The 14,319-nt window shown below is 59.5% G+C and overlaps 1 protein-coding gene across 3 annotated transcripts in view; it reads right to left on the minus strand.

The window, feature by feature from the left end:
• The window catches only part of GRM4 (glutamate metabotropic receptor 4), a 39,521-nt gene that overhangs the window by 24,243 nt on the left and 959 nt on the right, over positions 1-14,319 (minus strand). The window contains exons 1-3 of one of the 3 annotated variants that reach the window (XM_056511559.1): positions 14,163-14,260; positions 8,320-9,094; positions 1,407-1,623 (exon numbers count right to left, since the gene is read on the minus strand). In XM_056511559.1, coding sequence (XP_056367534.1) covers positions 1,407-1,623; positions 8,320-8,838 — 736 coding nt within the window. In that variant the 5' untranslated portion in view covers positions 8,839-9,094; positions 14,163-14,260. Of the gene's footprint in view, positions 1-1,406; positions 1,624-8,319; positions 9,095-11,957; positions 12,004-14,162; positions 14,261-14,319 lie in introns of those variants that run through there. The other 2 variants (XM_056511561.1, XM_056511560.1) reach the window with 2 other exon arrangements.

A 14,319-nucleotide genomic window follows, 5' to 3' on the forward strand; every position in this document is an offset into this window, starting at 1 on the left:
TTATTCCCTTTATCCATTTATAAGGCCATAACGCAGTTTGACTGGCTCCAGATAGGCCGGTGTCCCACCGACTTTGCCAGAACCTAATGTGCCATTCAGACACACTTAAGCCTGTAATAAGCAGCAGCCTGCGCCCTGCAGGGGTTTAACTGTCTCCAAAAACACCCTTTAGCTCCTGTCCCACCCCGTGCTGGGGGGCTGAGGTGATGCCAGAGCCAGGAGTGACCCCAGTGCTGTGCCAGCCCCTCCGTGGGGTCCTGGAGCAGCTCTGAGTTTGTGGCAGCAGCACCCACAGCAGCGATTCCCAGGGCTCCTCACCCATCCTGGGGTTGATTTTGAGTCCCCACAAGCTCCTGTGCTGCTCCCAAGGCTGCTAATCCCCCCTAAGCATCCCAGAGTTCCTGTCAGCAAAATGCTTTCTGCCTCCAGACAAATCCTCCCAAAGAGTTTTGCTGAGCACGGACTTTCTGCCTGTCCAAAGCCCATAGACAAATTAAAGCACCTGCCCTGGGGATAATTCCACTAAAATTGGGTGCAGCTCGTGGTGGTGCCAGCTTGATTTTCTATTAAAACCTGAGAGTGTTTGTAAAAGTCTTGTCTCCTGGAAGGCGCCTAGTGCCGTGGCTCAGAGAGGGAGGGGTGAGACCAGCTCGGTGGAGCAGGGACTGGGATCTCAAGATGCTTCCCCAAAGCAGCCAGAGGCAGCCCAGGATTGCTGCTCCCAAGCCTTGCTGGAAAACTTGGATCTTTGGGCAGCCCCAAAAGCCACACTGCATCGGGGCCATCCCCCAAACCACACCATCCATCACCTCATCCCAGCTCAGCAGCCCCAAAACCCACACTGCATTGGGGCCATCCCCCAAACCACACCATCCACCACCTCATCCTCATCCCAGCTCAGCAGCCCCAAAACCCACACTGCATCGGAGCCATCCCCCAAACCACACCATCCACCACCTCATCCTCATCCCAGCTCAGCAGCCCCAAAACCCACACTGCATCGGGGCCATCCCCCAAACCACACCATCCACCACCTCATCCCAGCTCAGCAGCCCCAAAACCCACACTGCACTGGGGCCATCCCCCAAACCACACCATCCATCACCTCATCCCAGCTCAGCAGCCCCAAAACCCACACTGCACTGGGGCCATCCCCCAAACCACACCATCCATCACCTCATCCCAGCTCAGCAGCCCCAAAACCCACACTGCATCGGAGCCATCCCCCAAACCACACCATCCACCACCTCATCCTCATCCCAGCTCAGCAGCCCCAAAACCCACACTGCACTGGGGCCATCCCCCAAACCACACCATCCACCACCTCATCCTCATCCCAGCTCAGCCCAAGGCGTCCCACCAGACACTTCCCTCCATCCCTTCCCTTCTCAGAGAAATCCACTCACCATCCTCCCTGGACTTCTGGATGAAGGCCTCCACCCCGCTTTCGCCGTAGCTGCCCTCGGAGGCCAAGGTGGAGACGTAATTCCACTTGAGGGCTTTGACAATGTCCACCATGGCCTGGGCCTGGTAGGTGTCCGAGGGGACGACGCGAGAGAAGAAGTCGTAGCGGCTGTTGTCGCTCAGGTCCGGCGCCGTGGAGGCGTAGCTGATCTGGGGGATCTGGGATGGAGCAGGGGAAGGCACAGAATCAGGGCAAGGAGGGGATGGTCTCCACCCCACAGCCATGGCCACGCTCCCAGAGCCCTGCTCTGGGGCAGAGGGAGGTGGGAAGTGAGGATGAGTATGAGGTAAGTGCAGCATGTGCCACCATCAGGTGTTCTATGGGACATCAGGGTTTGGGAGCTCAGGAACACCCAGCAGCACCCCAAAAGGGTTTCTGCAAAGAGAAACCAAAGAAAAAAACATAATTCTGTCCTAGCCAGCACTGCCAGGGTCTACACTCCCCAGGAAGGACAAATCCACCCCATCCTGCCCCCCCTCCCCAGCCCTAAATAAGCCCCTTAAATTAACCAGAGCCCTGCACCTCCCCCAGCACGTTGGAATGATTTAGCACCACAGGATCAGGCAATGTTTAACACTTACACAGCACTTTCCATCTCCAAAACGCACCACACATTCTCATTTATCTTAAAGATGGAAAAGGCTTATTAAATTATCAAGCCCAGGTTCTCCCCAGCAGCTGTGGGAATCCAAGTTGGTGTAATAAGCCCCAGGCACCTCACTGGGAGCCCAGCTGGGAGCTGCATCCCAGGGCCACCCCACAGACCCTCCTGGGTGTCCCAACCCTCCTGGCCCCACTCCATCCTCCTCCAGTCCTGTATCTCCAGCTCCTCCTTTGTTTCTCTGTGATTTCCCCTCTCCCACTCCTGCCTCTCTCTATTAAATGCAATTCTGGTGTTATAAACCCACGACTGCACCTGAATGCTAAAAGGCCCCTGGAAAGGAGCAGCCACCCTTCTACCTGCCTGAGAAACAGGAGATGAAAAAAGGGAGAGATGGAGCGGGAGAGGGAGAGGAAGGAATCTTTATCAAGGCACAAACAGGATTACTCCCCGTGACAATCTGCTTTGTGCTCTGTTCCAAGGGGCTCTGATCTGCTGGTTGGGGATCTCTGGCTGGAGCCTGGTGCATGAGGCTCCATTAAAATTCTGCTCAGCAGGTGAAGCGCTCACCTGGCAATCGCTCATCCCAGGGGGAGCAGGGGGGCTGCCCCCAGCACAGCCCCTGCTCTTCCCTGCCAAGCCTGCAGGATGGCCACAGCTCAGGATGGAGGCACAGGCAGCAGCAGCAGTGCCCATGTCAAAGGCAATTTAGGAGCAATGATCCCAAAATTATTTTCCCCCTGCCAAGAGTTTTGGTTCAACCTCTTCCACAGGGCTCTGATGATGGAGAGTTCCCAGCTATTCCCCATCCCATCCTGGGATTAAACCCTGGCCTGCCCATCCTGCTCCAGCCTCAGCTGGAAAACAAAGCCCAGAAAATACCTGTTGATCCTCAGGCCACGGGCTGGAAGCTGTATTTTAATAAACAAAAGGAAAGGGGTTTTTGTCTCACTCCTCTGCCTTGGATGAAAGTGAAAATAAAATACCAGTTCCCAAGTGACCATTTCATAGATTTCTTCTGCCTTTTCCCCCCTCTGCCTTTTTGATAGCCCAACTCCTGGCACCAGCTATTTTCTCAGATAAAAGACAAAAGTCCTTTTAGGTACATAAAAGCAAAATGCAGGCAGGGAATTCAAGGTTCTTAGAAAGATGCAGTGTGAAGAGGGAGCTGGAAACATCTCTCAGTTGCAAAGTTGGGCACTGGTGGTCTCTTGTCTGGCTCATCTCCAGCCTGGGACAAGCACTGTGTTGAGGAAATTAGTAAATCTCCTGAACCTCGAGAGTTCCTTGTCCCACCAAAAGTGGAGAGTGATCCCAGGGCAGGGGGTAAAACCTTCCTTGTCGTGTTTTGAATCAAAAACCATCACCCAGAAGCACCCCAAGCCTGGAGGAACATCCCTTGGGGTAAGAGAGAGGTGGGAAGTGGGGTTGGGGGTGTCATCCTGCTCCCCCTGGGTCAATGGACTGGTGTGGCTGACTTCAAATGCTCTGGGAAAGCTGCATTTGGCACCTGCCATCATCACCTATCATCAACGTGCCTCAGGAGCTGCTGTGGTGTTTTCTCCACCAGCAGAAGACAGAATCCCCCCAGATTGGGAAGAATTAGGCAAAGGTGGAGATTTCAGCACATCCCAGCACAAGCTTAAACCATTTATGTCAACATCAGGCTAAGCAGGCAGGAAAGAAGAACCAAAAACCAACCAAAAATCAATCAAAAACCAACCAAAAACCCCAAAACCAGAGCCAGAGCTGGGCACACTGCTCAGGAGCACCCCACGAGCAGGGGCTCCTGCACCAACCCTCCCAATGCCAGAAACAGGGTCGGGAGCAGCTAATTCCCTCCCCATAATTATTAATTTCACGCATATCTTATGCAGACCCTGGTTCGCCGACAAGATGGAATTGATTTAATTAGAATTTCCATCATCGAGCCGTTTGGATGGCAGCTTTTAATTAGGGAGAGCGTTAAGCACCGCAGGGGCTGCTCAGAACTCAGCGCTGGGATGGAAGGAGCTGCAGCCCCATCCTTGGGCACGGGGTCAGGCCCAGGATCCTGCCCTCAGCATCTCCCTGGAGAGGGAAAAAGCAAAGATAAAACTCCAGGAAGCACAGCAGGTGTGCAGAATGCTGTCCCTGATCCCTGCATCACCTGTCCTGTCCCTCTCCTCAACAAGCTGTGCCCAGGAACCCCTCACAGCTCAGGGCAGCCCAGGGGAGCCAGGCAGCCTCGATTTGTTTCAATAAGTGAAGAGCAAAGAACTGAAGTGGCAGCAGAGGGTGATGAATCAGAGCATCCCCAGCCGGCCGCCACCTTCCTGCTCACTGAAGGTGATTTACCTGCTGAGCGGGGAAGCGTGTCCTGAATCGCTCCAGCCCACTGCCCCCACTGCCTTGGGGTACCCAGTGTGAGCCAGGGGGGCTCAGCACTGCCATGGGGGGCTCAGCACTGCCTGGGGGGGCTCAGCACTGCCTGGGGGGCTCAGCACTCACAGGGGGGCTCAGCACTGCCTGGGGGGCTCAGCACTGCAATGGGGGGCTCAGCACTGCCTGGGGGGCTCAGCACTGCCATGGGGGGCTCAGCACTGCCTGGGGGGCTCAGCACTGTGAGGGGGGGCTCAGCACTGCAATGGGGGGCTCAGCACTGCCATGGGGGGCTCAGCACTGCAATGGGGGGCTCAGCACTGCCAGGAGGGGCTCAGCACTGCCAGGGGTGCTCAGCACTGCAATGGGGGGCTCAGCACTGCCATGGGGGGGCTCAGCACTCACAGGGGGGCTCAGCACTGCCGGGGGGGCTCAGCACTGCCATGGGGGGGCTCAGCACTGCAATGGGGGGCTCAGCACTCACAGGGGGGCTCAGCACTGCAATGGGGGCTCAGCACTGCCATGGGGGACTCAGCACTGCCATGGGGGGCTCAGCACTGCCATGGGGGGCTCAGCACTGCCAGGAGGGGCTCAGCACTGCCATGGGGGGCTCAGCACTGCCTGGGGGGCTCAGCACTGCAATGGGGGGCTCAGCACTGCCAGGGGGGGCTCAGCACTGCCAGGGGGGGCTCAGCACTGCAATGGGGGGCTCAGCACTCACAGGGGGGCTCAGCACTGCCAGGAGGGGCTCAGCACTGCAATGGGGGGCTCAGCACTGCCAGGAGGGGCTCAGCACTGCAATGGGGGGCTCAGCACTCACAGGGGGGCTCAGCACTGCCATGGGGGGTTCAGCACTGCAATGGGGGGCTCAGCACTGCTGGGGACGGCTCAGCACTGCTGGGGAGGGCTCAGCACTGCAATGGGGGGGCTCAGCACTCACAGGGGGGCTCAGCACTGCCATGGGGGGTTCAGCACTGCAATGGGGGGCTCAGCACTGCTGGGGAGGGCTCAGCACTGCCAGGGGGGGCTCAGCACTGCAATGGGGGGGCTCAGCACTGCCATGGGGGGTTCAGCACTGCAATGGGGGGGCTCAGCACTGCTGGGGAGGGCTCAGCACTGCAATGGGGGGGCTCAGCTCCGCCATGGGGGGCTCAGCACTCACAGGGAGGGCTCAGCACTGCAGGAGGGGCCCAGCACCCGGGGCTGCCCCAGCTCTGCCCCTGCCAGCCCCAGGCAGCACAGCCTCGTGCACCTGCAGGTGCGGCTGCAGCGCCGTCCCCAGGTGAATTATTCATGTTGTACAACAGCCCTGCGCTGCAGAGAGCGGCTGCCACCGAGGAAACAATCACTTCAAAGTGCCTGGCACGTGTCAAACCCAGCCTCTGGCTGCTCACCCCACCTTGGCACAGCTCTTTTTGGGTGGGGACAAAAAAACACACCTCAGATCCCAAAGCAGCTTTTAGGGGATCCCGTCTGCAGGAGGGATCCTGGTTTCCTTGGCACCATCAGCGCTGTGGTGGGCAGAGCTGGGGCTGGAGAGGCAGCAGGAAGGGGTGGGAAGCAGCTGGAACGTGCCAGAGCGCTCTGGCAGTGACGCCACAGAGATGCTATCACACGGGAAAGGGGAAAGGATTTTCTGCAGGCAGAGCGACGAGGAGTGATGAAAGCGGCTTGGACAGAGGATGCTGCATCTGCAAGTTGTTCCACTGATGTACAGCTTTAATTAGGAGGCGGCAGCTAACGAAGGACCCGTTATTTATTTATGTAGTGCAGGAGCAACAACAGCCCTGGCAGGGAGGAGCAAGGCTGGCCCAGCAGGGAGGGCTGGGGGCTGTGCAGGGGATGGAGCAGGGATGGAGCACAGGAGGGTGTGGGATGGTACAACGGGACCACAGCAGGGAGAGCATCATTTTGAGGCAGGAACAGCCACCTGCAATGCACTCATGGTCACAGGAGAGAAGGGGGAAAACGGGGGGGCTGCTGTGCCCCAATCCCAGCCAGGGCTCTGCAGGACTTGTGCAGACTCCTCGCCTTGGTGGACTTTAATTCATTCCATGCTGGAGCTCTCCCAGATGTTCTGGAGTCTTTCCAGATGTGCTGAGAACCACTCGAGCACTCCAGAAACCAGAGGGCACTCGGAACACCCCACAGGGAGGGTCCCCTGCCCCAGCTCCCAGCACTTTCCACCAGCGTCGCCGTGCTGGGGCAGCACCGAGGGGGACAGGAGTGACACAGCAGCAGGGAGCAGAGGCAGTGCCGTGCCCCAGGGAATGGGCAGAGGCAGCTGCCTGTGCCTGAGGCAGCCAGCACTTTGCTGAACCTCGGAGCAGAGTCACCCGCGCTTAAAGGTCAGCGGCGGCGCGAAATGGAAGTCGCCTTATTCTCATTTTAAGCATGTCCCTGCCATAAAAGCAGTGTTTGAATAACAAAGAGCAGCAGAAGCACTCGGGTCGGAAAAGCCTCCACAACCCCCAAATCTCCAGTCCCTGCCTGGTGCAGGAATGGCTGTGCCCAGATGGGTGGGATGGGATTCCCAATCCCATGGGAACGGTGTCCCTGTGCTGGGAATACTGAGGAGGGCACCAACCCCCACGCTGGGATTCACTGCTGTCCAGGAAATGCTGAGATTTTCCTTATTCTCCTCTCCCAAAGGGTTTTGAGGTCTTCATCCTCTACCTGTTCATCCCCCCCCTATCATTCCTGCCCTGTTGGGCTGGGATCAGCTCTGGATTAAAGCTTCTAGGGTTCTGGATGCACCAGCAGCAGCACCAGTGCCTGGCTGCTCAGCTGGACCAGGGCTGCCCAAGGACTAAAACTGGAGGAGAAGGATGAGGGGAAAAAAAGAAAGAACCTATAAAGACTTCACTTGCCCTCAACTATTCTGACTGTCACTCTCCTGCCTCCTTCCACACTGCCAGCATCCCTCCTCCTCTCCAGAGCAAGTATTCAATCTTTTTTGTCTTGGCAAATAGCTTTTAAGTTCCTCCCACTCCCTCTAATTTATATTATTTTAATTATTGAATAGCCCTCTCACTCGTCGCCTGGAACATTAACACATTTCTTTAAAAAAAGGGACCCAGAAAAATCAAACTCCATCAGCAATCTGGTTTTTCCGTCTTCACTAACAGCTTCCAGCCCTCCCAGGAGGGGACCCAGCTCTCAGCACGGGGGGCTGGAAGAGGAAGAGGAGGGGGAAGAGAGAGGGGGAAACAGCGCCAATCCTGCAGAACACAGGGGCTTCAGGGTGCTGGGAGAAGGCAAAGACGGGATGGGGTCCCCATTGCCACTGGAGGTGCAGAATATTTACATTTCTCTCTCATTTCTGCAGAGGAACCCTTGTTCAGACGCTCTGCAGCCCAGGGACGTGGTTGTGGATAAATAAATGTACAGCAAGGAGAGGAATTATCAACTCCTCAGCATTCCTGCAGCTGGCACAGAGCAGGAGGGAGAGCTCTACTCATCCCACCACAGCCTGAGCACCCCTGGGGCTGGTGGCACAGCACAAGTGTCCCCAGCCTGGCTGATGTCCCCAAGCCGGAGCAGAGCTGCCCCCTGGCATTGGCCACCCTGGCTCAGGTGGGATTTACATTTTGGCCATCCCCCGGAACCAGCACCAAACCCACCCTCAGCCCTCCTCCCATCCAGCCCCCATCATGGGGTGGGAGCACCAGTGCCACAAAGCCGGGGGAGATGAGACAGAAATCCTGTTCCGAGTGTCGTCACTGCAGGGGTGGGGAGGAAAGGATCCCCAGGGACCTGGGGGAGGCAGGAGAAGCATTTCAACAACACCAGCTCTGCCTCCCCCCAGCTGTGGAGGGTGAAACCGGTGGAGAAGCACCACCAAAGCACCTGCAGCGGGTTTCGCCGAGGAGCTCCCTCCAGCTGGCCCTACCTTGAAGAGCCGCAGGATGTTGGCCACCATGATGGACACGGAGCTGCCCGAGGCGCCGATGACGCCGACCACCCGCTCGGGCTTGGTGATGATGGGGGGCCCGCCGCTGACGCAGCGCACCTCGGTGCTGTCCTTCTCGATGAGCGCCTGCACGAAGGTCAGCGACTGCTCCAGGGCGTGCGTGTCCCGCGAGCACGTGTCCAGGATGCGCGCGCCCAGCGTGATGTTGGGCAGCAGCTCGGGGTCGTTGTTGATGCGGTCCAGGGCGAAGAGCATGGCCTCCAGGCGGTGGATGCCCTTCTCCTTCTTCAGCTCCCCGCAGGCCTTGCCCTCGGCGCCGCGGCCGTGCACGGGGAAGAGCCCCCCGAGCGTGATGTCGCCGTCGATGCGGATGGAGTTCATGTGCGGGTAGCCCTGGCCTTTGGGCTTGGCAGCACCCCCGGGCGCCCACCCCCAGCCGCAGGCACTCAGGAGGAGGCAGAAGGACAAACGCTCCATGCAAAAGTGAGCCCCGCTCATCGCCAAGGCCGTGCTGGGGCAGAGCTCGGGCCGGGAAGGCGGCTCAGGGGGCCGGGCAGGGCCGGGAGGGCGGCATGGCTCCGCTGGGATCCCGCTCCGGCACCGTCAGCGGCTCCCCACGGTGCCGCCGGCCCCGGCGGGGCTGAGGGAGGTCGGGATGCAGGAGGGTGCCGGGGTCTGCATGGCTACACCAGGGAGGAGAGGCAGCAGCACAGACACGAGCCCACGCAAAGCTTGGGGTGCTTCCTCCGGAGACCTTAAGGACAGGGGAAAAGGGGAGAGAGAAAATTAGGCAGGAGCAGGGAGAGGACATTGGCTATGCCAGCTTTCATCAGGGAGCTGGGGGAAATTAGCACCGGGGATTATTGCAAAAAATAGATTTGGGATTCACTGGGTCTTTGATTCATGCCAGGGTTTTGGTTTAGCCCAAACTGCATCCAGGCAGAAGGGCTGGTCAGGCCTCGGGGACACTGTGCCCTGCAGAGCAGGACAGAACAGCTCAGAAGGGGACCTGAGACTCTGTCCCAACCCTTCTTAAGGGAACTGTGGGGGTGGGACAAATCCCAAGACAATGCTCAGAGTGGGGCAAACCCCACACACACACTCCCAGCCCTGGCCCCTGCCTATCCTAAAACACCTCTACTTTTTCCCAACAGGTTTTTCAGTCACCTTCCACAAGCCCACTTGTCTTGAGCCCCACAAACTGAGGTCTGCATCCTCAGCTAGAGCCAGGCACTGCCAAAACCCGAGTCACAGCCCAAAGCACTGTGCTCCCGTCGCTCTCCCTTCAGGCCACTGATTTCTGAACCAGCAGCTGCTTCCGTTATCGACAGCTTCCAGCAGCAGATATCGACAGCACCTGAGCTGCCCCCGGCCCAGCACACAGCCCCTGCCTCAGTTTCCCCCCGAGGCAGGTTCCCCCTCCCACCCATCCCCGCCGTCTCCCAGCAGCCGCTGATGGATGCTGAGGGCAGCGCATGATTAATGCAGGCACCAAAAGCAGCGCGGAGCCGAGCAGGCAGATGCATTCCCCAGGCAGGACGGGCAGCAACAGTGAGAGCGAGGAAACAGCTTAAATTAACCTCAGCTCAAGCCCAGAGCCGGCACCCAAGCCCACAGCAGCCGGACAGAACCTCACCAGCCCCGAGGGTGCTCCCGCTCCGCTGCCATCCCAGCCGGGAGGACCCTGGCTTCAACTCACCTCCATAAATTATGCACCTCCCCGCCCGCCGCAGCGCTTGAAGGCCCATCTCCAAAGCGATTCTGACAGCCGGGGCTTTTAAGGAACCAGAATTACCCGGTGCCCAGCTCTGTGCTTCCAAAGGCAGGAGGCTGGGAATGCTGCAGCAAAACCCCCGCCCCAGCCTGCCCGGAGAGCCCCTTGGGGATTAGGGACCGGGATCAGCCTCTGCATGGTCCTGTCCCCTCTGCAAGGACCATCCCACGCATCACCAGTGGGCACAGAGCAGGGGAATGTGGCTCCTGGGAGCGGGTCAGGCTCTGCCCGTACTGGGGAGGAGGAGGAGGATGGGGAGATGGAGGGATGCTCAGACACCACAGCTCCCTTCACAGCCCCGCACCAGCCAAAAGCAGGTCACCTCTCCCACCTTCATCCCTGGAGCTGCAACATTTCTGCCCATCAAAGGTGGGATGCTCACACCATGGACCCGCTCCCAGGAAAACCCTCAGAGCCCACGGCAGCTCCCGCTGAGCTGGCAGTGCCCCCAGAGCCCACTGCCTTTCCCTTTCTTCTTTTAAGCTTTTTCCCTCTCTGTTCTCTCCCCTTTGTGGCTCCTTTGATCATATAATCTGAACGAACTGAAGGTAAAAATATCACGGCAGGCAAGAAGAAAGCACAAATAATGGGGAGAGGAGGAGGGAACCGGTTCGGAACCCTCACGGATTCACTGGGGGAGATGGAGCTGGAGTTACCCGATAAGCCCCTGCTGCAAACGGCCCAGGAAGGGGTGACAGATGAGCACCCCTGTCCCCTGCACCTGCCCCCAGCAACCCCTCAGCCACACACGAGTCACTGCTTCCACACAGCCCAGACCTTGCTTCCACCATGCCTGAGCCTCCCCAAAGCAGCTGCTCCACCAGGGGCACATCTGGAGGGAGATGCACATCTGGAAGACACCTGCCTACAGCAGGTGCTCATGGAACAAGGAATTCTCTCCAGGCAGCAAGGGGCCACAGCTGCCCTCCTGCCCCACCTGCACGGCTCCTGTCCCACCTGCCCGGCTCCACAGGGGTGCCCCGAGAGTGGGAATAACAGGGTGGGATCATCACCCAGCCCCGAATGAAGGAGCAATTCTGCTTTCTCCTCCTTGCACCAGCACAGCCTCAGTGAGCACGGAGCCTCCCCATCGCCCTCATCCCGGCTGTGCCGCAGCCCGACTGGGATCTGGGAGGTGGCACAAGGACCAACCAAACCGAGATCTCCAGAGCCCGGGTCCTGCCGTGCCCGAGCCAGGCTGGGCAGAGCAGCCCAGGGCAGAGGGAGCCGCTGCTGGGCGCTGCTGCCCCGGGACAGGCAGAGCCCTGCGGGTCCCGGCGCTCCGGACACGGGCCGGGCAGCACGGTGGCATCCTGCCCCCCTCTAGTGGTGGCCATCGGGCTACCGGCATCGCCAGCCACGGAGGGCCCTGGAAGGAACAGGAGCGGCTCAGCTGGGCAGGCGAGCCCCCCTCGGGGAGAGCTGATCTAGTGCAAGGTGTCCCTGCCCGTTTCAAGGGCTGGAACTGCAGCAGCGTTAAGGTCCCTTCCAACCCGAACCGTTCTGTGATTCCATGAATCAAACTGATTAAAAATTCCCCCACATCACAGAGATCTGCTGCAAAACCCTCTCCAGTGCCCGGAGGAGCAACCAGCCACTCCAGGCATCACCTCTGTGGCTTCTTCCCACAGATCCTCCTGCACATTCCAGCGAGCACTGTCCAGGCTGGACTGGGTGGGACACTCCGGACAGACTCCACTCCCCAGAGTGCCTGCAGCACATCCATCATCTCCCAGTTCAGAGCCAGGGCGTTTTCTGGGGCTCCTTAAACCCAGCAGAAGCTGAGCTGGCTACACAGCCCAGGAAATGCAGCAGGAATCAGCCAAGAGCACCCAGCACTCACCTGCATGTCCCCATCCCCAGCTGCCAAAGAAAGCTCCACCAGCACCAGAGACTCCAGTCCAACCCTGGCACGGGGAGGGCTGTGCCAGCTTAAGTCACACTGGCTCCTACCAGCTCCACAGCATCTTTTTGAAAATCAAGGCTATTTCTTTCCCCACCTGCTCTTCCTCCAGCAAGCAGGGCCAGCCAGCAGGCAGCACAATATCCCAATTAGTGTACACTCGCTCTTCCCGCTCGCAAGCAGCTACAGGGTACTTTGCTTGGCTCCTGCTCGTTTTAATTGCAAAAGCTCCATGAAGTAGAGCAGAATTGAGATGTGGACAGAAGGAGAGGACGCCAGGTTAAGTTCTTTCCCGACAGACAAAACCTTAAGTATTCAGGTCCAGTACCCCGGCGTTCGCTGGGAGAAGCAAGGCCACGGCTCAGCAGGCAGCCGTGAGCAGAGACCCCGGATTATGCCATCCAGACCCCCCCAGTAAGCTCCAAAATGCAGCCCCTGCCCCCACAGTCCCTCGATCGATGCATAAACCAACACCACAATGCTCAAACAAGCCCGAGCCCATCACCAAAGTGTCCTCTTCACAGCCAGGTCCTGCCAGCACCTGGCTCAGAGCCCCACGGTGGAGAAAAGCCGGGTACAACCACCCACCTCAGTGTTCCAGAGCATCTCCTGAAGGATGCTGATGTCCAAACAAAAGTGCTCCCGTAGGGTGCAGATGAGATCCAGGGAATATTTATCACACCATATTTATATATGCCCTCAACTGCAGCAAGCCCTCTCCTTCCGCCTCCCTCCCGCTGCCAAGCAGGTCAGGGCTAATCCCTCACTTTGAAGGATGGGATGGCGCGGCAGGGGGGGAAGGCGAGCAGGATCCAGCCCCGGAGCAAGCGGAGAAAGAAGAGCGGCTCACCTTGCGGGCAGGCGGCGCGGGGTCTCCGCCGGCAGCCGGCGCAGAGCTCCAGCGGGAGCGGCTGCAAGGGAGGGAAGGAGCCGCCGCTCGTCCCCGCTCCCGCCACGTGCAGCAGAATCCCGCGATTAATTTTTTATCGCCATCTGCAATTTGGGACGGTGCTGGCTCCGAGTGAGAGCGCGGCCTGACTGCCCGTGCCCGGTGCGCGGTGTCCCTGCTCCCCATCACACCCACGCCCCGACACTGCGGTCTGGCAGTGCCAGCCCCTGCCCACACCCCCCCGGCGGTGACTCCAGAGACCCCCATCCTGAGCCAGGCTCGGTTTGGGGCCATCCAGGGAACTGCAGGGAGGAAAATCCTCCCGGAGACGCAGCGCCCGGGAGGAAGAGCCGGTGCCCGCAGCGGGCGCGAAGCCGGGGATGGCGGCGGGAGCGGGTTCACGTATGTTATAATTAGGACCTGCCACTTCTTGAAGCCGTTGCCTTTCTGGGAAGAGCTGGAAGGGGGTGGCTGAGCTGACAAATCCATCCTCCTCCTGCCTGATGCCAAAGTTGAAGCACGTGATGCTCTTTTTTGGGGTGCCGTTAGGCTCCTCCGCAGGGCGATGCTGGCCTCTGGCATGTGGGGCCAGGCCACGGCTCCACTCGAGCTTGGGTTCCCATAGGAAAATCGCCTTGAGGCTGCTCCGACACGCCGGGGTGAAGCTCAGCACCCCTAACCCAGTGCCTGATGCTGGTCTTTGCCTGTAGACCCCCAGCCTGGGGCAGCTGGAGCCACCACTGCCCCCATGGGGACCCTCTGCCATCACAGAGAGGGACCTCCCTCACCAGGGCGCCCAGCACTGCCCCTCCAGCACGCCCAGGTTGGCCAACATCAGGCGGGATCTCTGCACATCCCACCGGATCGAGCCTCCCGGCGAAGAGCTGGCAGGTCACAGTGAAAAGGGTCTTGTCCCAGCTGTCCCCCCGCCACAGCCCTGCCCAGCACATCCCCCGGCGCTTCCCCCGCTGCCTGGGGCGGATAAACGCTGCTTACAGGGCGCAAAGGCAGCGAAGGAAACGAGCGTTTTCTTTTGGCAGTTCTCGTGGTGTTTTCCCGAGCTCCTCGCTGCATTCAACAGATCAGCTCCGCTCCTTCCCTTCATCCTTCCGTCCCTCCCCGAGCCCTGCCCGGGGCGCACGGCCACCGCCGATGGCTCCTGAGGTGACCGCCAGCCCTGCCTGGTGCCACCCCCGCCGAGCCCCGAGCCACAGGTCACCTGCAGCGCGATGGCGATGGCAAAGGCAGTGACTCACCCGCAGCCTCTCCGCCGCAGCCGAAGGCAGCGGGCATCCCCCAGCGCCGGAGCAGCCCACGGAAAATCACCCGGCTGGCAGAGCACGGCAAACTCATCACACCGAGGGGAGGAGGAGGAGGAGGAGGAGGGCTGGCGGGGCTGCACCCCGGCAGGCA

The sequence above is a fragment of the Oenanthe melanoleuca genome, chromosome 26 (assembly GCF_029582105.1).
Source record: "Oenanthe melanoleuca isolate GR-GAL-2019-014 chromosome 26, OMel1.0, whole genome shotgun sequence".
NCBI lineage: Eukaryota > Metazoa > Chordata > Aves > Passeriformes > Muscicapidae > Oenanthe > Oenanthe melanoleuca.